This window comes from Nicotiana sylvestris, chromosome 5 (genome assembly GCF_000393655.2).
Source record: "Nicotiana sylvestris chromosome 5, ASM39365v2, whole genome shotgun sequence".
In the NCBI taxonomy this organism is placed as follows: domain Eukaryota; kingdom Viridiplantae; phylum Streptophyta; class Magnoliopsida; order Solanales; family Solanaceae; genus Nicotiana; species Nicotiana sylvestris.
Window position 1 is genome coordinate 125,720,377 of NC_091061.1, and position 27,175 is coordinate 125,747,551.

Genomic DNA, 27,175 nt, shown 5'->3' on the forward strand with positions numbered 1-27,175 from the left:
TAAAGGAATGCACGGACGTGTGTGTTTCACATGCAAGAATTAATTGCATCTGGATAAGTAGGTTTCCCTTTGAACTTTCCGTAATGAACTTATATCGGATATACTCGGTCAATCGGTAGATTTGATATCTTTATACCGTCGAGCTTTATTGTATACTGTGACGACCGGCTAGTCGCCTTATGGGTTACCGCTCCTTTTCCCTATTTCTATTTCTTATTGCCTTGTCTATCGGTTCTATATGTGATCAGATTGGTTTGCTCGGGTTTGGAAAGAATTTGGTAAGGTTTGAGACACTTAGTCTCTTTTGAGGAAGCTTAAGCTGGAAAAGTCAATCGGATATTGACTTATGTGTTAGAGGTCTTGGATGTGAATTCCGATTGTTAGAATATCTTCGGGAGGTGATTTGGGACTTAGGATCGTGATCAGAATGTATTTTGGAGGTCCGGAGTAGATTTACGCTTGAATTGGCGAAATTGGAATTTTGGCATTTTCCGATTGATAGGCGAGATTTTGATACAGGGGTCGGAATGGAATTTCAAGAGTTGTAGTAGTTACGTTGTATCATTTGGGATGTGTGTGCAAAATTTCAGGTCATTCGTACGTGGTTTGGTTGGGTTTTTTTTACCAAAAGCGTAATTTATAAGATTTTGAAAAACTTAGGCTTGAATCCGATGTGTTTTGGTTGATTCGATGTTGTTTGAGGTGTTCTGAAGGTTGGTACGAGTTTGAATAAGGTTATGAGTTGTGTTTGTGCTTTTGGTTGAGGTCCCGGGGGCCTCGGGGTGATTTCGGATGGTTGACGGAGAGATTGGGAGTTTAGTGAAGTTGCAACTTTTGTTGTTTCTGTTGTTTCCGCACCTGCGGATTGGGGAACGCAGGTGCGATGCTGCAGATGCGGGAAAATCAGTCGCAGAAGCGGTAGAGCCTAGGAAGGCAAGGACCGCAGAAGCGGTTGAGGATCCGTACCTGCGATGGCGCAGGTGCGGGCAATGCATCGCAAATGCGATTTTAGCCGCTTAAGTGAAAACCGCAAAAGATGTTCAAGGACCGCAAAAGCAGTACCGCAGGAGCGGAATTTTGGTCACAGATGCGAAATCCCTGGGCCAGAAGGTATAAATTATTTTCTTCGTGATTTTTGTGCTATTCCACCATTTCTAAGTCGACTTTGGAACTTTTTGGGCGATTTGAATAAGGATTTCAAGGGGATATCATTGACGTAAGGATTTTGGACCTAACACTCGTTCATATGGTATTATTTCACATATTAGAGCTGTAATTAATGGAATTTAAGGATTAAAATTGGGGAAACTAGGGCTTGGTATTGGAGACCTAGACTTGAGGATCGAGGGACCATTTGTGGTCGGATTTTGGTACTTTTGATATGTATGAGCTCGTGGGGAGATGAGGAATCTATTGATGTAAATTTTATCGAATTCCAAGAAGTGGGCCCGAGGGTCGGTTTTGGTAATTTTGGGATTTATGTTGTAAATTGATTATTTTTGCATGGGCTTCGTTCCCTTAGCATATTTTAACGTCGTGATTCTAATTTTGGATAGATTTGACGCGAGTGGAGGCCGATTCGAGGGGAAAAGGCGTCGCGGACTAGAGTTTGGACCGGATTGAGGTGAGTAATGATTGTAAATGTTGTTCTGAGGGTATGAAACCCCGGATTGCACATCATGGTGCTATATTGAGATGACACACACGCTAGATAACGAGCGTAGGGTCATGCACTATTGGGGATTATGACTTAGTCCATCCCGAATGACTATTTTACCGCGTATTTAACTGAAAGCTATTTGCTATCATCATGTTTTGGGCTGAATGCCATATTTGGGCCTCGTGCCAACTATTTGAACCCTTAGGGGATTTATACTGATATTTCCTCACTGTTTTGACTTTATACTTGTACTTAGTCGTGCTATATTATATTGTTTTCATAACTCAGCCATGTCTACTCTGCTTAACACTTAAAATGATATTTTAAATGATATTTTGTGCTGAGCATCATGTTTTACTGTTACCCGAGTGGCTTGTGAGAATTTTGACTGAGTAAGGTCGAGGGCCAATGTTGTGAGGAAACACCTAATTATGATTATGCGGTCGAGGGCCTAAGATTTGTACGCCACGGGGTGGCTTGTTAATATGAGGCCGAGAGCCTAGTGATGATGCCACGAGATGACTTGATATTGCGCTTGGGCCGTAAGGGGCCCCTCCAGGAGTCTGCACACCCCTAGTGAGTGTGGGTACCCATTATGATGTGAGATATTGCCCGAGGGGCAGATTTGTTGACATTGTGCCCGAGGGGTGATCCTTTATGTGTTTATTTTTTCCTATTTGCCTATCATTTACTTGCTTAATTGTTAAAAAAGCATTTTATGAAGTTTAAACTGAATTCAGTGACTTTACACATCTTTATTGCTTTCACTATTTTTACTGGTTTTTAGTGCTTCCTTATAGTATGTTATGTGTCTTACGTGATTTCTTACTTCTCAACCTTTATTTACGATTATTACTCACTGAGTTAGAGTACTCATTTTACTCCCTGCACCCCGTGTGCAGATTCAGGCGCTGTTGATCCTGCTTGCGAGGGTTGAGAGATCCCGACAGATTTCGGAGTTCACGAGGTAGTTGCTCGGCGTCCGCAGCCCTGTGCTTCTCCCCCTTTATCTTATCTCCTTTCATGTATTAGTGATTCTGTAGTAGCTTTATAGACTATTTAGACTTGTATTAAATTGATAGATGCTCATGACTGGTGACACCCTGGTATCGGGCTATGTTGGGCTTATTTTTCTGTAATTTTACTATTTTATCTTATCTAGCTGGGATATTTAATGTATTTAAGACTTACTTGCATTATCTTAACTATTTAAAAATGAATCGGGAATGTGTCGGCTGGCCTTGTCTTCACGAGAGGCGTCATCACGACCGGCTTCAAGTTTAGGGTTTTGATATATACCTAGACAACATAAGTCACACAATCAATCCTTAACCATATATGGTTCTCACGGTTGTGTTATTTTCAGCCATGAACACCGCCTGGTTTCATGAGTGCTTAGAGAGTGGGCCTTTACTTTCATTCTCCTTGAAGCGGCTTACACTTCACACTCATATAGGTGATTCCTAAACGTATAATCCTAAAGACACACTACTTGGTCATATCCTACCAGACTTAGCAAATCATTAAAAAGCTTTAAGCTTTATTGACTCATCAAAAAGCCTTAATGCTTTACCTCGTTTTTTTTAACATTTTCTTCATCACGAGAATGGGTTGAGTTAGTTGACAATGTTGAACCGTCATTCATAACTTTGTTTGATCTCTTTAAACCTAGCTCTTGGGATCTCCAGTCTGCTAGGTAGAGTTACCGCCATGATGACTTATCCTAAGCCTTTAACCCCATTTTTTTATGATCTTTCAACTGTCTCTCTAGATAGGCCTTTTGTAAGTGGATCTGCCACGTTATCTCTTGACTTTACGTAGTCAATTGTGATAACACCACTAGAGAGTAGTTGTCTAACAGTATTGTGTCTCTGTCTAATATGACAAGATTTTTTGTTATACATAACACTCCCTGCCTTACCTATTGCTGCTTGACTATCACAATGTATACAAATAGGTGCCAAAGGTTTGGACCAAAATGGAATATCTTCCAAGAAATTCCGGAGCCATTCAGCTTCTTCACCAGCCTTATCTAAAGCTATGAATTCAGATTCCATTGTAGAACAGGCGATGCACGTTTGTTTGGATGATTTCCAAGACACTGCTCCACCTCCAATTGTGAAAATATATCCACTCGTGGATTTAACTTCAGATGATCCAGTGATCCACATTGCATCACTATATCCCTCGATCACGGAAGGATATTTGTTATAATGCAAAGCATAATTTTGGGTATGTTTCAGATATCCCAAAACTCGTTTCATTGCCATCCAATGTATTTGATTGGGATTACTTGTAAACTGACTCAGTTTGCTAATAGCACATGCTATATCTGGTCATGTACAATTCATGATATAAATCAAACTTTCCAATACTCTTGCATAGTCCAGTTGTGATTCACTTTCACCTTCATTCTTTTAAAGTGCATAACTCATGTCAATTGGAGTCTTGGCAATTTCGAAATCCAAATTCTTGAACTTGTCAAGTATCTTTTCAATGTAGTAAGACTGTGATAATGCTAGACCTTGTGGAGTCTTGGAATTCCGATTCCTAAGATCACATCAGCAACTCTTAAGTCTTTCATGTCAAATTTTCTAGCCAACATGTGTTTGTAGCATTTATATTTGTCATACTTTTGCTCATTATCAACATGTCATCAACATATAAACAAACAATGACTTCATGACCTGGAGTATTTTTAATGTAAACACATTTGTCATGCTCGTTGATTTTAAATCCATTTGTCAACATTGTTTGGTCAAATTTTGCATGCCATTATTTGGGTGCTTGTTTAAGTCCATAAAGCGACTTAACAAGTTTGCACACTTTCTTTTCTTTACCAGGAACTACAAAACCCTCAGGTTGTTCCATGTAAATCTCTTCCTCCAATTCTCTATTTAAGAAAGCTGTTTTAACATCCATTTGATGGATTTCAAGACCATACACGACCGCTAGTGCCACTAACACCCTAATAGATGTTATCCTTGTTACTGGCGAGTAAGTGTCAAAGTAATCAAGACCTTCCTTTTGTCTATAACCTTTGACAACAAGTCTTGCCTTATATTTGTCTATAGTACCATCAGCTTTAATTTTTTGTTTAAAGATCCATTTCGAACCTAAAGGCTTATTTCCCGGAGGAAGATCAACCAATTCCCATGTATGGTTATCCAAAATTAATTGAATCTTACTATTGACTGCCTCTTTCCAAAATGCTGAATCAGAAGACGACATAGCTGCTTTAAAAGTTTGAGGCTCATTTTTAAGCAAGAATGTCACAAAATCTGGTCCAAAGGAAGTAGATGTTCTTTGACGTTTGATACGCCTTGGATCTCCTATACTTAGAATATTTTCCTTTGGTTCTTCCGACGACTCGCATTCAATTTTATATGGATAGATGCTTTCAAAGAATTTAGTATTATCTGATTCCATTACCGTATTAACATGAATCTCGGGATTATCGAATTTATGAACCAAAAATTGACATACTTTACTGTTTGTAGCATATCCAATGAAAACGCAATATACTTATACCTTTGCTAGACACCCCCACACTTTGAAATATTTCAAGTTGGGTTTTCTTCCTTTCTATTTTTCATATGGAATAGATTGCGTTTTGCTATGGGGTACACTGTTGAGTATTCGGTTAGCTGTAAGGATAGCTTCCCCCCACAAACTCTGCGGTAATCCGGAACTTATTAATAAAGAATTCATCATTTCTTTTAATGTCTAATTTTTCCTTTCAGCAGTTCCGTTGGATTGAGGCGTGTAAGGTGCTGTAGTTTGATGGATGATTCCATATTCCGAACATATTTCTACAAATGGAGATTCATATTCTCCACCTCTATCACTTCTAATTGTTTTAATCTTTTTATTCAATTGATTCTCTACTTTATTCTTGTATTATTTAAATGCTTCAATTGCTTCATCCTTACTATTAAGCAAATAAACATAACAATATCGAGTGCAATCGTCAATAGAAGTAATAAAATACTTTTTTCCACCTCGAGATGGTGTCAACTTCTTATTGCAAATGTCAGTATGAATTACGTCTAAAGGATTTGAATTCCTTTCAACAGGCTTATAAGGATGTTTTACAAACTTAGATTCAACATATATTTGACATTTCGATTTATTACACTCGGATTTAGGCAATACTTCTAAATTAATTAACTTCCACAAGGTTTTATAATTGACATGTCTTAAACGAATATGCCATAAATCATTTGACTCCAATAAATAAGAAGAAGCTGAAATTTTATTCATACTGTCAACAACCATTACATTGAGTTTGAAAAGGCCCTCCATGAGGTAGCCTTTTCCAACATACATTTCATTCTTTCTTACAACAACTTTATCAGAAACAAATACACATTTGAATCAATTCTTTACAAGTAAAGAAGTAGAAACTAAATTCTTCCTAATAGTAGGAACATGAAGAACGGTGTTGAGCGTTAACACATTGCCGGAAGTCATTTTCAGGAATATCTTCCCATAACCTTCAATCTTGGCTCTTGCATTATTTTCCATGGAAATCTCTTCTTCGGGACCAGCAGTAGAGTAAGTCGCAAATACTTCTTTGACAGCACAAACATGTCGAGTGGCTCCAGAGTCAATCCACCACTCCTTCGGATTTCCAACTAGGTTGCATTCCGAAAGCATTGCACAAAGATCATCAATGTCATCATTCTTCTCCACTATGTTGGCTTGTCCCTTCTTCTTATCCTTTTTCAGGAGACGACAATCAGGGCTTTTGTGACCAATGTTTCCACAATTGTAGCAGTTGCCCTTGAATTTCTTTTTGTTCTGCTCCTTAGTCTGTCTAGAAGACCTCTTCCTCTTCTTACTTTTTGGAGCAGTCTCCTCAACGATATTAGCTCTCATGATCGTTGAATTTCCACGATACTTCTTCTCGGCTAATTTGTTGTCTTCCTCAATCTTTAGATGTATCACAAGATCTTCCAACTTCATTTCTTTGCGCTTATGCTTAAGATAGTTCTTGAAATCTCTCCACAAAGGAGGCAATTTTTCAATCATTGCAGCCACTTGAAATGCTTCATTCACGACCATACCTTCAGCAATAAGGTTGTGAAAAATAAGTTGAAGCTCCTGAACTTGGGTTCCCACAGTTTTGTTGTCTATTATTTTATAGTCTAGAAACTTGGCAACCATTAACTTCTTCAAGCATACATCTTCCGTCTTGTACTTCTTCTCAAGTGCGTCACATAATTCTTTCAAAGTATTCATCACACTGTACACATTGTACAAGTTATCCTCTAAAGCGCTTAAAATATAGCATTTGCAAAGAAAATCTGCCTGCTTCCACACCTCAACAATCATGAACTTCTTATTGTTCAGCATGTCCATAGCAGGCACTGGAGGCTCTTCACTATTGAATTTCTGCATACCAAGTGTGGTAAGCCAGAAGAACACCCTTTGCTTCCATCCTTTGAAGTTGGCTCTAGAAAATTTCCCCGATTTCTCGGCCGGAGGAACAACAGTGCGGCTTGACGAGGCTATCGTCATTGCAACAACAGTCGTAGAAGAATTTCCCTTATCAATTGGCATTTCTCACTGTCAACAATAGAAGAGTTCAATTAATGGCAAAAATCAGAATAGTAAACAATACTATATTCAGAAAAAGTACGTAAAAACTGAAGGTTTTATATACTGTTACACAGGAAACAATGAAGCTTTTATGTTCTTTAAATCGTTTTCTGAATTTCAATATTCCGATGAAGTTTTTATATCTTCAAATCAGAATAGTAAACTTCAGACGGAGTAGAAAACCACAAAGGTTTTAATCTCCACAAACAGAATACAGAATATAATAAATAATTTCCTTAAGATTGTTATTGAAATCTGTATTTCTGTAAAATAAAATAATAAACTTTCTGAAAAAACAGAAACAGAAAGTTAGTAGAACTATAACGTCAAAATATATTCTAGAAACAGTATAGTAACTTCAAAATAAATTCTGAAAAATAGCATAGGAACAAATCGAGCCCACTGAATACACAATGTGTCCTTAAGGAAATTATTCCCCTCAAGTACCTGAGGTTATGGAATATATCCTTCCAGGATAGAACGATTTAACTCACCAGCGTATCGGTACCAAAAGCGCAGATGAACAGCGAACCACTCGAAGGCTGTAAAACACACTGGAATTTTTGTGCAGAAAAAGAAGAAGATTATCAGAAAATTTTGTAAGTAAATAATCTGGGATTTGAAGGAATATTTATAGCCAATTTGGTACTGTTTCTGAAAAGGTTTGCAACCTTTCAGAACAGCCATAACTGTTGGAACAAGTTGGACCGAACCGGGTCGCGAGTCATGGGTGATTTGAATTTTCGTTAATTAATTAAATATTTGAAAAGAATTTTGTCCAAAAAGATTAATCAATCAATCGTTGAACAAATCCGAAGCCGAAGCCGAGCCGAACGAGTGACGACGAGTCAACGACGACGGCGTGAGGCTTCCCTTCTTCTTAGCTCTTTAAGAGCTAAAAGATGAGCTTCTCTATATATACACAAAGATTTTCTTTCCTTCTACCAATGAGGGACAAAATGCATTAGTAAAGTGAACTCATTCAAAATTTCACTTCCCTCCATTTCTTTTCCCGCCATTTTCCATTCACACTTCTTTTGTTATTAATAACAAAAATCCAACATAAGATAGTATGTGTGTGTTTTTTTTGTTCAAATTCTCAGATTTTATTAGATGAAGTTAACGTACATCCAAGGGGTGTATAGCACCCTTCACCTACAGGATTGGAACAGGCTACAGCACTATCTTACAGGGGTGTAAGATAGTGTGTTTTAGCAACTATAAGGGGTCGTTTGGTAGGGTGCATAAGAATAATGTTGAATATGGTGTATTAGTAATGCTAGTATTAGTTATGCTTGCATTAGTTATGCTGGTATTAGTTATGCTGACATATTTCTTATCCATTGTTTGGTTTGATGTATTAAAGCATTGCACAATTTCTAAAAGAATTGCTTGTTTACAAAATACCCTCAAAACCAGTCCATCACTCTAAAACTTTATAAAAGAAACATATATTGAGAAATATTTTTATATGAAAAAGTTTTAAAAAATTATTTGATTTGTCTACCTATATTGTAATGTAAACTAAATATTTATTTATAAAAAAGAAAATATGCTAAGTATTTATTTATTTACTAGAGATATAATTTAATTTCTCACTATTTGAATTATTTTAAACTTGCATTAATATAATAACTAACATATTTTAATCAAGCATAAATTTTGAAGGACAATTTTGTCTTTCACTAAGCTAATGCATGCATTAAACCCCATTGCATTGCTAATACTATGGTTTTCTATGCATTAGTAATGCATAAGATAATACCAAATAGGATGTATAACTAATGCTTGCATAACTAATGCATAGGTTCAAAATGTCTACCAAACAAGGTATTATTAATACACAAAACTAATGCAAGCATTATTTTATCTAATGCATCTTACCAAACGACCCCTAAGTGTCTAGATTAAACTCTATGGAGTGCAAAAACCGAAATAATAAATCGAAACAAGTACAATGGTCTACAAGACTATTCTGCCTTTGAAATAATCTTCATAGGATTAAAATTGAGATCTTGTAATGAGTAGGAGTAATCTTGTGGCAGGTTATCGTTATACGCCCAACACTAACTAAAATAAGTCATTCTACTTACTCCTGTTATTGAGTCGTACATGCATTTTGCACACTACAATACTGGATGCCCTAATAATAAATTCAAAATTATTCTTCAAATTATACACCTGATGCATCTATATGGTAATCAGTTTCTAAGTTTGTAGCCATTTGGATAATATATTTGACTTGAAATTGATAGATGGAATATTCAAAATTCAAGCTGAAAATACGTTTTTAGGAGTAAAAGTTGTGTTTAAATATAAATTCGGATTTATTTAAATGATAGTTTGAAATACACCGTCAAATAAGTAATCCAATTGAAACTCAAATACTGATATTCAACATTAATTTCAAATACTTAAGGTCAAATAAGAAATAATACAAATGGCATTTTGTACAATGTAATTAACCTTCATTTTAATATAATGTACCCAATACCTTTATTTCTAGTGGAAATTTACGATAACGTTTTAAAGCATAATCCTCTCAGACAATGATTTTCTATTTATTATTTTGAAGTTTACAATAAATTAATTGCTTGTTAAATACTAATCATCATAAAGATATATTGCTCCAATTATACTCTTTCTGGTCGTGCTACAGTTATAATTTTAATTAGAAAGGAAAAAAAGAAGATATTCCATCCATTTAATTTTGTGTGATACTTTTCTTTATATCCCGTTCAAAAAATTATTACACGTTTCTTTGTTTGAAATATCCTATTTTACCTTTTGATATGACTTTATATATAGCCTCACATATATCATGATTTGTTTAACACTACAAGTTTCAAAAATTGTATAGCCAGTAATTATGATATTTTTTGGAACACAAGTTCCATAAGTCTTCCTTCCTTTCGTAATTTCGTGTTCAATCAATCAAGATTACACAAAAAGGAGAGAGAGTATAAAATATCTTGCAGCCAAAAATAATTTCTATATCTCGTATTCAGCAACTATCCTAAACTATATATACGTAAAATTTAATTTACTAGGTAGTCAAGACTTGTGGGGGAAGAAATTGTGATATTCCATTTGTAGTTGTGGCTACGCTCACTTAGGGACGAAGCTAGCATAGAGTTTACTGGTTCTATCGAACCCAAGTAGCTTTAGTATAAATCTTAAGAAATATGTTTGAATACGGAAAATTATTAATTTAAAATCCAATAACTTAAAAAAAATTAGAATTCTGAACTTATAAATATCAAATAATTCCGATTCCGCCTCTGTCCTCACTCCTTTTTAAGGAAATAGAAGAAGTTCAACTTTCACCAGACCATGAAACCATATACTGTATCCATGCAATTTAGTTTTTCTTCTATTATTTCTGTCGAAGTCAAGATAAATGGGCTAGAGAAGTAGTAGCTATCCATTTCACATCATTTGCAAAAGACATCAAACGAACGAATTATTAATTAATTAAACCTTTGGTTTTCCTAACTACTTGGGTCCCCCTAATTATCATTGGGAATCATTTTGCGTCACCATTTTTTGATTTTATTACTCTAGTCAACTCATCACCCTTTCTTCTTCATGTATCCTTTTTCCTTCTTCCCCTACCATCTCTCTCATGTTGATTAAAGTCCAAACCCTAAAGGCTGAGGAAAATATATTAAACATGTAGTTTCTGCAGCTACTCTTTCAGAAAGTCAAATAGTAATTCATAAATAACTTCGTAGAAATTAATTACTCAAGCCTTTAACCAAAATATTAATCTATATACATTTTTGAACCGTTGGATCATCTTCCCCCTTGCTAGGTGACATCTAGTGGCACATGTATGATTTTCGTCAAGGACATTCAGAAAATTTAAAAAATGAACACGACGGAAAAAAAAGGAGATTTAATATTTAATATATATACATAAATAAATAAAAAATATTTAATCTTATGTATGAAAAATTTTCAAGCGAAGGGGTTCGAATGAATCCCTTCTGCCCTCAAGCTCCACCCTTCGGATTAATGTCATAAATAGAGTCAAGATATAGTAATGTGATATAGGCTTCAACAAATTAGTTTTATTAATTAAGTAATAATTGTGCCAGAAACAATATATAGAGTATCAATCAAGGAAAAAATGGAAACATCGGAAATTAAAGGAACCAAAATTACAAAGGCCTATTAAAAGTCTTAGGGGTCGTTTGGTTTGGAACAATGATATTCTGGAATTATAATCCCAATTCTATATGGGATAGACAATACCAAGATTTGGTACAAAAATTATATTGGTTTAGCTATTACTAACAACCAAATACGGGATAAATGTAATTAAATCCCAAGTTTTATACCGGGATCAGTATCCTAACCCCGGTAACCTAACGACCCCTTGGAGGTTTCTTGAAATAAAAGAAAATTCTCTCTTTTACTTTTTTTTAAATAATAGTTTTAATTTCTGAAAGTTCTTAGCAAGAACAAAGAAACTTAAGAGAGACGAAAAGAGAAAGACCAGTGAAGGGACAGTGGCTGTTTGTTTCTGCTTGTTTTCTTTTATCCTTTATCATTCGCGATATATGATTTTCTCCTTCCGGTAGGACAACAATATTCGCATATTTGCTAATAAAAGTGAATATATATATATATATCACCAAAAGCAGCAAACAAGAAACAAAACAAAACAAAAGACAGAAGCTAAAGTGCTAAAATCCTATGTAACTTTACTTTGGACTGCTTCAATTTGGTTGGTATTATGTGCATGGTTCTAGTTTACGTGCTTCTTGTCTTCATTCAGCAGCTTTTTGCATGATTATTACAAAATCATTCATGCCTTACCCTACGTAGTATCAATCACAACCAATTCATGAAAGGAAAAAAGATTAACATAATTAAATTTTCACTAACTAATTAATTCAGAAAAGGAAGAAAGATTATGAGAGAAAAAAAAGGAATATAAATAACAAACTCATCATATCCCTGTTGCCATGCATTAATTAGTAATGTGTACAGAAGCCTACATATACTATATGTCAACACGTTCTTATAACTAGTAGTATTAAATAATTGACAGTATATGTTCTATAAAAAGAAAAAAAAAACAAACCAGGGAAGGAAGATTAATAAGGGACGGAAAACAACTAAGGAAAAAAAAAGTAAAAAAAAGTAGTGAAACAAGAAACTCAAGCCTTTCATACTATATTGCTAGTAGGGACATACATAATTAACAACTAGGGTATATCATGGAATAAAGAGTCCTCAAGGAGAATCTCAGGCCAGGCTCCTCCAAATAAAGAAGTACTACAATTACTATCCCCAGCTATATTAATAGCATTTGTTGCTGCAGCTGCCGGGGGACGAGGAGATGGAGATAAAGAAGCTGGAGGCCATGGTGATGAAGTAGGTGTCATGTTTTGATCACCTTGGCTTAGAACAGATAACTGCACCATATTGTCTTTATTATTCAGAGAAGTTAATTGGAAGCTACTGCAAGGAACAGCTGATTGTAATTCAGGCAAATGAGAGAAAGGGATTGAATCTTGAATAGCTTGAAGACTACTTGAAGGTAGTATTGATGGTATATTGTTCAAGGAATTTTCCAAATGGTTTGTGCCTATAAATTGTCCATCTTTCATTGAGTTCAAAAGATTATAGGCTTCCATATTTGGAGTAGTTGGAGGAGGTTGAAGAAGGTAATGCAAATATTGAAGTGTAGCCATTTCTGATTGTAATCTCATAGCTTGTCCTTCAAATGATGAGTGATGTTGTTCAACTAATAACTCCTTCAAATTAGCCAAAGCTATAAGATGAGGTAAACTGTTAAAGATATCGGTCCGTGGCCGATGAGTCATTGGATCATACCCCATTTGTATCAGCTTCTTCTTCAGATGTGTGTTCCAGAAATTCTTTATTTCATTATCAGTTCTTCCCGGTAGATGTGTTGCAATTGCTGACCACCTTAATTAAAAAACAAACTCTTTATGTGAATATAGTATTTATTTTAAAGAACTTAGCTAGTAGCTAGCCAAATTTTTTCAAAAAAAAATAAATAAAGAGCTAGGAAAGAGAAAGAAAAAAAGTGATTGAATATTTACTTGTTGCCAAGAATAGAATGAAGATTGAGGATTGTTTGTTCTTCTTCTTGAGAAAACTTTCCTCTCTTGATATCAGGCCTTAGATAATTAGTCCACCGCAATCTGCAACTCTTTCCACATCTATTCAGACCTGTGACATGCATTCACCAAGAAGGTTTAAAAATCATAAGAGAAAAAAAGAAGAAGACGGATTTCATCGTTAAACAACATATTTCTATTGCTAAACCATTTTAACAACGGATTAACAACAAATTATCAAAATATCTTGTTAATTACAGGCTATGTAGCGACAGAATAGCGATGAATTTAGTAGCTAATTTATGTTCTTCTTATAGTGACCTAAGAGTAAGTGGTATATATGTGCAAAATTGTATGTACCTGCAAGCTTAGGGAGGGCTCTCCAGCTGCCATGGCCATGTTTTTTGATATGGTTGATGAGTTTTTGATCTTCTTCAGGAGTCCAAGGACCTTTCTTAAGACCACTTTCATCACAACAAGGAGACCTTCCCATTTTCTAATTAATACGTAGTTGATTTTTGGGGGGCTGCCTCCTTTTAATCCTACCTAATAACTTGATTACACTATGCTTATATATATACACTCTTTCCCTCTTTTGTCTTCATGTTGTATACCAATGAAACATGACATACGTGGGAGCTTCCTATTTGTTTTCTTCTTTAATATGAAATATCACTTATACCCCTCAATGTTTGTCATCTAGCTACTTTGGTACTATAGACATATTAGTTAATTTTTCTTTAAATTTCTTGGTTTTGTTCCCTTCTTATAGTAATGAGAAAATAAAAGTCTCCTCCAAGTAAATGATGAGAAGAACCATCCCTAAAAGCTGAATGTTATTATCCATGCATCCTCCCATAATTAATTACCTGAGTTTGAAATCCTTTTTGTTTTTTTGCTAATCCTGAGTTTGAAATCTACAAAATGTAATATATCAGTATTCCAATTAGGGAATATATTTAGATCCATCACCAAGGTTAGTAAACAGCAAGGACATTTCATCACTAATATTTTAAGTACAGTATTTACTGGGTGGGAACTTAAATGATTTCGACTAAAGTATCCTATTCATGATCTTATTAATGTAAAAACTAGACATAGCATATACTCGTCCATGATGTATTAGATGGTTTCTTTTTTTTTTTCCTGATTACGTTACCAAAGGTAAGAGTTCAATGTTCTAAATATTAGTTACATTAGCTTGAAACTACTGCCTTTGCATTGACAAAATGCTAACTTTATTTGGTAAGCTATATTTTAATCTCCAAAAATGTCTAATATATTACGTATTGTACAATTTCTTTTACAGTTTTTCTCCTGTTTATACGTCGTCCGTTCCCTTGGAAACCAATAGGAGCACGTGGACAAAGGAGGACTAAATTGTAAACCTATATGTCAATTATCAAATGAAAAGATTGTTGGGAATAAACCCCGTAAAAATAGTATTCACGGTATTAGTGATAAACGCAGAATACTAAGTTATGGTTAAATCAGCAAGAATAGAAATGCAGCAATAATGACACCAAGATTTTACGTGGAAACCCTTCTGAATAAGGGAAAAAACCACGGCCAAGAAGAGCAACTGATATCACTATAGCGAGAAATTTTACACTGTGTAGTAACGAGTAAAAAATACTCCTAAGACCACTACACCCTCAAAAGAAATAAACACTCTTTTGCTTTTTCCACCTCACTACAATATCTCTCACACTCTATTTTTCTTCACAAACTATTTTCTTATAGTTTATGGAATACCTTGCTCTCTCTTTTCTCTCTTTGTTGGTGTGTAGAAATGAGAGTTAAAGCTCTCCTTTTATAGCCAAAACCTCACTCTCTAAAGCCTACAATATTTGACAATTTACACACCCTTTTCACAATTTTCAACAAGGTTGGCTACCAAACCAAACCAAGTCAATAAAATTGGCTACCAAATTATACAAATTCAACAAGGTTGGCTACCAAACCAAACCAAGTCAACAAAATTGGCTACCAACTCATTTGAATGAGATGGACACCATATCAATCTCCCCATCCAACCTCATTCATCTATAGGAGGTAGCACTGTTTTCTAGTTTGAGTGCATGCCGACAAGTTCTTTGCATAGCTCGAACTTGTCTCATGGTACCACCTTGGTCAACATATCTGCAGGATTTTCACTCGTGTGAATCTTTTTGACTTGAAGTGATTCGTTCTCCACTTGCTCATGAATCCAATGATATCTGACGTCAATGTGTTTTGTTCTCGCATGGTACATGGAGTTTTTGCTTAGGTCTATTGCACTCTGACTGTCGCAATAGACAACATACTCCATCTGTCGCAATCCAAGTTCTTGAAGAAATCTCTTGAGCCATATCATCTCTTTGCCAGCTTCAGTAACCGCAATATACTCCGCTTCAGTTATAGATAGTGCGACACACTTCTGCAACTTCGACTGCCATGATATAGCTCCCCTTAAAAAAGTAAACAAATATCCAGTAGTGGATTTTCTATTATCAAGGTCACCTGCCATATCAGAATCTGTATAGCCCTTCAAAATTGGATTTGATCCTCCAAAACATAAGCATTCACGTGATCTTCCTCTTAGATACCTGAGTATCCACTTTACAGCTTCCCAATGCTCTTTTCCTGGATTTTCGAGAAATCTGCTAACAACACCGACTGCATGAGCAATATCTGGTCGAGTGCATACCATTGCATACATCAAACTTCCAACGGCAGAGGAATAAGGAATCTTGGCCATTCTCTCTTTTTCCTCCGTTGTTGTTGGACACATCTTCTTGCTCAACTTCAGATGACCAGGAAGAGGTGTGCGAACCAACTTAGCACTTTTCATATTGAAGTGCTCCAGTACACGTTCTATGTACTTCTCCTATGACAAGTAAAGCTTCCTTTCGTTTCTCGAACGAGTAATTCTCATGCCCAAAATCTGCTTAGCATGACCCAAGTCTTTCATTGCAAAAGACTTATTCAACTATTTCTTCAACTCGTCAATCTTAAAAGAATTCCTGCCCACAATCAACATATCATCCACATATAGCAAGAGGATGATAAAATCGTCATCCGAAAATTTTTGTACAAACACACAGTGATCTGAAGAAGTCTTCTTGTATCCTTGCTCCCCCATAACAGACTCAAACTTCTTATACCACTATCTGGGAGCTTGCTTCAATCCATATAGACTCTTCTTAAGTTTGCATACAAGATTTTCTTTACCTTTTGCCTTGAAGCCTTCAGGTTGTTCCATATAAATCTCCTCTTCTAAGTCACCGTGAAGAAAAACAGTCTTCACATCCATTTGCTCAATCTCCAAATCAAGACTAGCAGTCAAACCAAGAACTGTCCGAATGGAGGACATTTTCACGACAGGATAAAATATTTCGTCAAAGTCAATACTTTTCCTTTGACCAAATCCCTTAACAACAAATCTAGCTTTGTATCTGGGCTTCAAACTATGTTCTTCATCTTTAACTTTGAATACACACTTGTTCTTCAAAGCTCTCATGCCCTTAGGCAATTTCACTAACTCATAAGTATAGTTCTCATGTAGAGATTTCATCTCATCTTGCATGGCTTCAATCCATTGATCCTTGTGCTCATCTTCTATAGCCTCCGCATAACATTCTGGTTCTCCCCCATCAGTGAGTAATACATATTTATTGGGTGAATAATGGGAGGAAGGAGTACGAGGTCTAGAAGACCTCCTGAGTGGAATATCTAACTCGTCCACAGCTTCGTGAGTAGGAGCATCTACCTCATAAACATTAGCATTATTATCCCCATCACCATCAATATGTTGATCTGGAATATGGTTTTGGGCATCACCATCATCATTAAGCTCACCAGTGTCATCCCCATTTGTATGAGGAACTTGATCAAGATTAACTAAACCTTCAAAACTTGAAGATTTTAACTTCTCCGCTTTGTTAATATCTTCAATGGTTTGATCCTCCACGAAGATAACATCACGGCTTCTCACAAACTTCTTCTCAATTGGATCATATAGCCTGTAACCAAACTCATCAAGGCCATAACCAATGAAGATGCACTGCCTTGTCTTGGCAGTTAATTTTCACCTCTCATCTTTAGGCACATGTACAAAAGCTTTGCAACCAAACACTTTCAAGTGGTCATAGAGACATCCTTGCCATACCAAACTTTGTTTGGAACATCACTTTGCAAAGAAACCGCAGGGGATAGATTAATAACATGTGCGGCGGTCAACAAAGCCTCACCCCAAAAGGAATTCGGCAACTTTGCTTCAGAAAACAAACATCTGACTCTTTCCATCAATGTCATGTTCATCCTTTCTGCTAAACCATTAAGCTGAGGAGTCTTCTGGTGTCTGATACCCTGTTGTTTGCAGTATTCGTCAAACGGTCCACAATATTTACCACAGTTATCAGTACGAATACACTTCAGCTTCATTCCAGTTTCTCTTTCAACTGAAGCCTGAAACTGCTTAAAGACACCCAACACTTGGTCTTTAGTCTTCAAGATGTAGACCCAAAGTTTCCTTGAACAATCATCAATAAAGGTAGCAAAATAAAGTGCACCACCCAAAGTTCTTGTCTTCATTGGACCACTTAAATCTGAATGCACCAACTCAAGCAACTCTGTCTTTCTTGAAGGAGGATGAGACTGGAAAGAAACTCTTTTTTATTTTCCAGCCAAGCAGTACTCACATTTTTTTAATTTTGCACTTTCAAAATTTGACAACAATTTCTTCTTGGCTAGAACATTTAGTCCTTTCTCGCTAATGTGGCTAAGCCTCTTATGCCATAACGTTGAAAAGTTATGGCTCTCAACGGCATTTACCATATCAACACAGGTAGAGGCCGTAGTCCAGTATAGACCACAACGTTTTTCCCCACGAGCCACAATCATGGAGCCCTTAGTGAGCTTCCACTTTCCAGCACCATTGGTACTGACATATCCTTCATCATCCAAAACACCAATAGAGATCAAGTGCAAACGAACACTAGGTGCATGCTTTACATTATTTAAAACTAGTTTAGTTCCAATACTAGTTTCCAAACAAATCGTTCCAACACCAGCCACCCTAGATACAGTCTCATTACCCATACTCAGAGTTCCAAAGTCACCCTGAGTATAGGATGAGAAAAATTTCTTCCTTGATGTCACATGAGATGCGACACCACTGTCCACAACCCAGCTTGACTCATCACAAGCAATATTTATCAGATCCGCATCAAGGACTGTAACAAGATCTTCTGTAGTGACGGTGGCCACAAGATTGCCATCTTCTTTCTATTCTTCCTTGTCTCTATTCTCCTTTTTCAAAATCCGGCAGAACTTCTTTGTGTGCCCTTTCTTCCCGCAATGATAGCACTCAATATCTTTAAGTCTGCTTATGGATTTGCTTCTATTATGTTCTCTATTTTGAGAACTCCGATTCTTGTTTCTCTCCCTAGAGTCAGTCACCAAGACATATGATGAGGAGGAACCCTGAGATTTTCTTCTCATCTCTTCATTTAGAAGGCTGCTCTTGGCAAGATCCATAGAGATCACACCATCCGGAGCAGAATTTGATAATGAAGTTCTAAGAATTTCCCAAGAATCTGGTAGGGAACCAAGTAGAAACAAGCCTTGAATTTCTTCATCAAATTTAATGCCCATAGCAGATAACTGGTTTATGATCCCCTGAAAATTATTTAGATGATCTGTCATTGCAGAACCATGGTGGTATTTTAAAACCAACATCTGCTTTATCAGAAACATCTTGTTGTTTCCAGTTTTCCGAGCATACAAACTTTCAAGGTGCTTTCATAGGGTCCGAGCATGTGTCTCCCCGGAAATATGGTTCAAAGCATTATCGTCAACCCACTGTCTAATAAAGCCGCAAACCTGCCTGTGTAATAGATTCCACTCTTCATCTGATTTATTATCAGGCTTTACAGTGGCGAAGACAGGTTGATGAAAATTCTTGACATAGAGCAAATCTTCTATTTTGCCCTTCCAAATGGCATAATTTGTGCCATTCAAGGTAACCATTCTACTAATGTTGGCTTCCATCGTTTATCACAAATACAAATACTATTTATTAAGAGACCAAAGTAATTCTTTTCTGATGTGCAAGTTCAGACTGTGCTGCAACCACAGAGCATACTCAGACAGAACCTTGGCTCTGATACCACTTGTTGGGAATAAACCCCGTAAAAATAGTATTCACGGTATTAGTGATAAACGCAGAACACTAAGTTATGGTTAAATCAGCAAAAATAGAAATGCAGCAATAATGACACCAAGATTTTACGTGGAAACCCTTCTGAATAAGGGAAAAACCCACGGCCAAGAAGAGCAACTGATATCACTATAGCGAGAAATTTTACACTGTGTAGTAACGAGTAAAAAATACTCCTAAGACCACTACACCCTCAAAAGAAATAAACACTCTTTTGCTTTTTCCACCTCACTACAATATCTCTCACACTCTATTTTTCTTTACAAACTATTTTCTTATAGTTTATGGAATACCTTGCTCTCTCTTTTCTCTCTTTGTTGGTGTGTAGAAATGAGAGTTAAAGCTCTCATTTTATAGCCAAAACCTCACTCTCTAAAGCCTACAATATTTGACAATTTACACACGCTTTTCACAATTTCAACAAGGTTGGCTACCAAACCAAACCAAGTCAATAAAATTGGCTACCAAATTATACAAATTCAACAAGATTGGCTACCAAACCAAACCAAGTCAACAAAATTGGCTACCAACTCATTTAAATGAGATGGACACCATATCAAAGATTTGGCAGAAAAAGAGTTTAATTTTTATATATATTCAGTGCAAATTACTAGCTTTTGCACTATTAGTATAATTTAACTTAATGTAACAGATCATTTATCATATTTCTAGATTATCATCCTACTTATTACTAATGACTATAAAGGCTATTGGCTGTATTTATCTATCCAACCTGATACTGTAAATTAATTTGTTTATACTGAATATTCAAATCCCGCACATAACGAGAATTTAGTATACCAAGTTGCCTTTACAGTGAGACTTGAGAGTATAAAAGTTGTAACTCATAATAAACCTGAATTATTAAACAGAAATAAAAGGGGGAAAAGAGTAATGTCACAATCATTGAAAACAGGTGGCGGCTGCGTGGTGGCGGGAGAAACTGATCCGCCCATGCACGCAAGAGGAAGCATTATTTCGTCACATATGAAATTGCATGCACTTTTTATATTTACGTTGCATTCATCAAGGAACATGGGTCGTCCTCCCTTCTTATTTTGTTGTTTCCCTTTCCGCCACCACCCCTCCCCCCACCCCCAAGAGTGGAGGTAGAAGTCCATATATGGACTTGGACAAACTTATATGCTCTTTTCGTTTTAATTTATGAGTATTCGCATTTTGAAAGCCAAACGAATTATTCTTTTGATCATATTTTTTTTTCAAATGATTTATTAATTAATGTGAATTGTAGTATTTTTTACGTAATTTTCAAATATAAAAATTTTATTTCGAAAAACTGAAAAATTCTATGTCCAAATGCTTGGTTAAAATTTAAAAGTTTAAATCTCAAAAAGCAAAAAGTATCACATAAATTGGGACAGAGTGAGTAGTAACTTTTATTCAAAAAGTGTATGTGTCAAGTAATTCATTAAATATATATAAATTGACTATATATATATATATATATATATATAATCAATTTAAAATTCAATTATTAGTGCTTAAAGTCGATCTATAATTCAAAATTCATAAAATAAAAATAAAAATAAAAAAATCCTACCTCCACCTCTACCTCTGCCCCGCTTTTTCCCAGCGCCACAACCAAAGTGAAATAACGCCAAGGAAATTTGTATGTCTCTTATGGTGTCAAATTTTGTGTACTCTAACTTATACTTGCATTTTGGGGAACTCTATCCGAATGAGTGGCCAAACGATCCAGTCCGTTGGATGAAACCAAATAAAATGTTGGAATTAAGCTAAATTTAATGATAATTTAATTTTTCTATACCACTAATGTGATTTAATTGGGTATAGAAAGTAATTATCTCTGATGACCCGACAGGTCATCTAGAGTTTTAGAACTTAATTCTATATTTCGAAACCTCAAATATCTTATTTTAGCCTTCCTCTATTTGCGTGCGCAATTCAGATATTTTTTCGAAAAGCTTCTATGTTAAAAACTGATAAAATATGAAAAAATTTCTTTAAAATCCATATGAGTTTACTTCGGTCAACATTTTAAGCAAACAGACTCAGATTCGTATTTTGACAGTCCGGGTGGGTCCGTATCATGATTTGGGACTTGAGCGTATGCCCGGAATCGAATTCAGAGGTCCCTAGCTCGAGTTATCGTATTTTGTTAAAAATTTAAAGTTTAAAGGCTTAATGAATCTAAAGTTTGACCAATATTTGACTTTATTGATAGCGGGTCCGTATTTTAGTTTTGAAACCCGGTATAAGTCCATTTCTATATTTATGACTTGTCTGTCAAATTTGGTGAAAAACGGAGTTGGTTTGACGTGATTGGGGCGTCCGGTTGTTAAAATAGAAGTTCATGAGTTTTCTTGAAAATTTTATTTGATTTGGTGTCTAATTCGTAGTTTTAGGTGTTATTTTGGCGATTTGATCGCGCGAGCAAATTTGTATGATATTTTTGGACTTCTGTGCATGTTTGATTTGGAGCCTCGAGGGCTCGGGTGAGTTTCAGATAGGTTACGAAGTGAGTTTTGGACTTAGGAAAGTGCTGGTGTGCTTCAGTTCTGGTGTAGGCCTCAGACCTCGCAATTGCGAGGTCAGGCTTCGTAGTTGCGATCTTTGTCAGATTCGTATTTTCGAGCTACTTCCTCGCAATTGTGAAAGAGTAGTTGGGCACCACATGGTTCGCATTTGTGACCAAACCTTCGCAATTGCGAAGTGGGGCTGGGAGACAGTGATCGCATTTGTGATCAAATGGTCGCATTTACAGAGTGGCCATTATTTGCAAATGCGAACAAATCATCGCAATTGCAATGATAGCAGAAAATGTGGGACTTCGCATTTGCGGGATTCGCAATTGCGAACCCAGGTCACAATTGCGACATCTGCGGCTGGTCAAGTACGAGTTAGACGGGACTTTCTCTCATTCTTCAAATTTTCAAAACAAGAAAACCTTATAGGCCATTTTTTCAAGAGCCTTTCTTCCCCAATCCATTGATAAGTGATTCTAACCTATTTTCTTTCAATTTTTCATTACATTTCATAAAATTTCGACCTAAAATCTAGTGTTTTCATGGTGGAAATTGGGGGTGTTTGTAGAATTAGGAATTTTTGTAAATTGAGATTTAGACCTCAAATTTAGGTCGGATTTCAAAATAAATTATATAACCGGGCTCGGGGTGAATGGGTGATCGAGTTTTGGTCCGAATTTTGGGTTTGGACCAAGCGGGCCCGGGAGATCACTTTTGTTGACTTTTTCAATAATGACCTAAATTGAATATTTTGCAATCGTGGGTAGTTCCTAAGGCCTGTTTTGAATTATTTGGTTGGTAATTTGATAGATTTTATTGGTTCAGAGGCTTGTTTGAAAGGCAAAGCTGTGATTGAACTTTGAGTTGATCCTAGGAACGAGGTAAGTATCGTGGTTAACCTTGACTCGAGGGATTAGGATTTATTTGCCTATTTGCTACATATTTAGATGTCGGGTACAACATATATGTGAGGTGACGAGTACTTATGCGTTGTTGTTTGGTTAAAGCATGCGGGTAGGACTTGTTCCTTATAATTTATTGCTTACTTTGATCATGTTATCCATGCTTACTAGTTACTTATCAAATTGATCGTTTTTTCCGCGTTTATGGGCTTTTTATGATAATTGAGTATTTTTTCTAAAGTTGAGGTTGGTATTGTGGAACCATTTTGATGTAAGGCTTGTTCTTGTTCATTTTATCTCCCTGTTGTTATATGTTCATTGTTATATGGTAAGGGAGAGTGTTACTGCATAAAAGGTGACGACGTGCCGTATTTGAGTGTTAATGCACAAAGCATAATATTGTGCCATATTGTGAGAGTTAATGCATGAAGGGTGATGCCGTGCCGTATCTATTGATTTATGATGAAAGTGAGTGTAAAAGCACGAAGGGTGATACTGTGCCATTATTATTGCTTCATTGTGAGGTTGAGATTTAAAGCACGAAGGATGATACCGTGCAGTTTTATTCATTTTACTGGTTAAAGGCCTATTGACTGTTCTGGTTATCATTTACTGATGTACTTTATCGTATCTTGTACCCCTTTCGCATGTCCCCTCCTAACAATACATGTTTAGCCTTTATGTGTTGTTATCTTGTACGTATATTGTTATCTAGATAGGTTATTTATGTGGGTGTCTTGTCATAGCCTCGTCACTACTTCAATGAGGTTAGGCTCGACACTTACGGAGTATATAGGGTCGGTTGTACTCATACTACACTCTACACTTCTTATGCAGATTTTGGTACAGGTCCTAGCTGTCCGTAAGACGTTTCAGCTCGGAACTACTTTTGGAGACCTAAGGTAGATCTGCTGGCATCCTCAGACCTTGAAGTCCCCTTCCACTTCCCTTATTTTTACTGTTCTTTCGTTCAGACAGTTGTATTTATTTCAAACCCTATTTGTAGAGATTCTAGAAGCTCGTAAATTATGACTCCAGATCTGGAGTGTATCAGATATTATTGGCTTTTATGTTATTCCGTACTCGGTTTTAGTTTTTTCGGTTTAATTGATTTTGTTTATTAAAATCGGTTAGAATTGGCTTAAAGATTTTCAAACTTTGGCTTGTCTAGCAAGTGAAATGTTAGGCCCCATCATTGTCCGGAAGGTAGGAATTTTGGGTCGTGACAAGTTGGTATCAGAGCACTAGGTTGCCTAGGTCTGACATGTCACGAGCTGGCTCAGTAGAGTTAGGAGGATTGGTACGGATACGTCTGTACTTATCTTCCAGAGGCTATAAAGTTTAGGAACAAATTTCACTTATATTTTTCTCTGTTGTGCGATTTTATTCTCTCATTGCTAATTGAACTCTTCTACTCTTGTCATGTCGCAGATGGCGAGAACACGTACTGCATCTTTAGCAGGATAGCAGTCGGAGTCCCCAATGGCAACTCCTACGATAGGAAGAGGTCGAGGCCGAGGTTGCGCCAGAGGCCGAGCTCTACCTAAAGCTTGAGCGGCTGCACTAGCAGTGGAGCCTCGGATGGAGTTTGATGAGGAAGTTCCAACTGAGACTGTACCTATTGGACTAGCTCAGGTCCCGGAAGGGTTCATTACCACCCCATTGCTTCAGGATGCTCTAGTCCGTCTGGTGGGTCTTTTGTGGAGTGTGCCCATGCCAGTACATTTCCTATGGCACCAGTCGTCTCTCAGGCTGGAGGGGGAGCACAAACTCCCGCTACACACACTTCAAAGCATATTGCTCCCCAATATCAAAATCTAGCAGCCCAGCCAGTTGAAGTAATTCAGCTGGTTGTTACGGCACGGGCCGGTGATGGACCAGCCATGTCTTCTGAGGGCTTATTAAGGTTGGACAAGTTTACCAAGCTCTTTCTAGTTCTCTTTAGTGGTGCACCTTCTGAGGACCCATTGGATTATCTTGACAGTTGCCATGAGGTGCTGCGGAATATGGGGGTATTTGAGACCAATGGGGTCGATTTTGTTGTATTTCAGATGATGGTTTCTACCAGGAGATGGTGGAAGGATTTTGTATTTACCAGACTAGCTGGGTCGCCTACTCTTACTTGGGACCAGTTCTCTCAGTTATTTCTTGAGAAGTTTCTTCCTAACATACTTAGAGAGGATTATCGCAGGCAGTTTGAGCATCTCCAGTAGGGCAGTATGTTAGTCACTCAGTATGAGGCCCGTTTTGTGGATTTGGCCCGTCATGCTATTCATTTGCTTCCTTCGGGATAGAGAGGGTGAGGAGGTTTATTGAGGGGATCGCTCAACCTATCAAGCTGCAGATGGCCAATGAGACCGGGAGTGAGATTTCTTTTCAGACAGCTACTAATGTCGCTAGGCGAGTCGAGATGGTTCTTGCATAAGGGGGAGGTCAGGGGTCTGATAAAAGGCCTCATCATTCCAGTGGATTCAGTGGTGCCTCATCTGGATGCAGGGGTACTTTTGGTAGAGGCTATCCTTCCAGGCCATCTCATTCAGCACTTCAGGAATCCCATAGTGCTTCAGGTGGTCGTGGCCCTCATATGTCTTATTCCGACCAGCTAGCCTATAGTGCACCACCAACTCCTATTAGTCCACCTTCGCTCCGGAGCTTTCAAGGTAGTTACTTAGGTCGACAGGGTTAGTTTTAGGGTCAGTAGTCACAGCAGCCAAGGTCCTGTTATACTTGTGGTGATCCGAGGCACATTGCTAGATTTTGCTCTCGGGCATCGAGCAACTCACTGCATCAGGTCTCTCGTGTCATTGTTATGGCGTTAGGTTCTTCACCGCCTGCTCAGCCAGCTAGAGGTAGGGGTCAGGCAGCTAGAGGTGGAGGTCAGGCCGCTAGAGGTGGAGGCCAGTCAGCTAGGGCCTGTCCTAGAGATGTAGTTTAGAATTGTGGGGCCCAGCCCCGATGCTATGCTTTTCCAGCCAGGCCCGAGACTGAGTCATCTAACGATGTTATCATAGGTACTATTTCAGTTTACCGTAGAGATGCTTCAGTTCTATTTGATTCGGGTTCTTCTTATTCATACGTGTCATCCTATTTTGCTTCATATTTGGTTGTGCCTTGCGATTCTTTGAGTGCTCCTGTGTATGTGTCCACATCGGTGAGGGATGCTATTGTGTTAGATCGTGTTTATCATTCATGTGTGTTTACCATTGGGAGTCTTAAGACTAGTGTAGATTTTCTACTTTTCGATATGGTAGATTTTGATGTTATCTTGGGTATGGATTGACTGTCACCTTATCACGCTATATTGGATTGTCACGCCAAGACGGTGACATTAGCTTTGCCGGTGTTACCTTGATTAGAGTGAAGAGGAACTCCTAGTCATTCTACCAGTATGGTTATCTCTTATGTGAAGGCTCGACATTTGGTCGAGAAGGGGTGTCTAGCTTATTTGGCTTATGTCCACAATCCTAGTACAGAGATTCAGTACCAGTTATTCATGAATTTCCAGAGGTGTTTTCTGCAGACCTACCGGGGATGTCACCCGACAGGGATATTGACTTTTGTATTAATTTGGCTCCGGGCACTCAACCCATTTCTATTCTGACATACCATATGGCCCCACTAGAGCTGAAAGACTTGAAGGAGATGTTACAAGATTTGGTTGATAAGGGCTTCATTAGACCTAGTGTCTCGCCCTGGGGTGCGCCTATGTTATTTTTGAAGAATAAGGATGGATCGATGAGGATGTGCATAGATTACCGGCAGTCGAACAAAGTCACCATCAAGAACAAGTATCCATTACCGAGGATTGATGACTTATTTGATCCGCTTCAGGGTGCCAATGTGTTTTCAAAGATTGATTTGAGTTCTGGCTACCATCAGTTGAGGATTAGGGCATCCAATGCCCCTAAGATAGGTTTTCGGACTCGGTATGGGCATAATGAGTTTCTACTCATGTCATTTGGGCTGACAAATGTCCCAACAGCATTTATGGATTTGATGAACCGGGTGTTAAAGCCTTATTTGGATTCCTTTGTGATTGTGTTTATTGATGATATCTTGATCTACTCTCGCAGTCGAGAGGAGCATGAGCAACATCTTTGCATCGTACTTCAAACTCTGACAAACAACTAGTTAGTTATACGCCATGTTTTCAAAATGCAAGCTTTGGTTGGGACTCAGTCACTTTCTTGGGTAACATTGTA

At 37.2% G+C, this 27,175-nt stretch overlaps 1 protein-coding gene across 1 annotated transcript; it reads right to left on the reverse strand.

Moving 5' to 3' along the window:
• Nucleotides 1–12,233: 12,233 nt before the first annotated feature.
• Nucleotides 12,234–13,893, reverse strand: LOC104227999 (transcription factor MYB53-like). Its single transcript, XM_009780384.2, has 3 exons — nt 13,723–13,893; nt 13,345–13,474; nt 12,234–13,207 (listed from the first exon to the last, which is right to left on the reverse strand). The coding sequence occupies exons 1-3, from the start codon at nt 13,853–13,855 to the stop codon at nt 12,481–12,483; spliced, it is 990 nt and encodes a 329-aa protein (XP_009778686.1). The 5' UTR covers nt 13,856–13,893; the 3' UTR covers nt 12,234–12,480.
• Between the last annotated feature and the right edge of the window lie 13,282 nt (nt 13,894–27,175).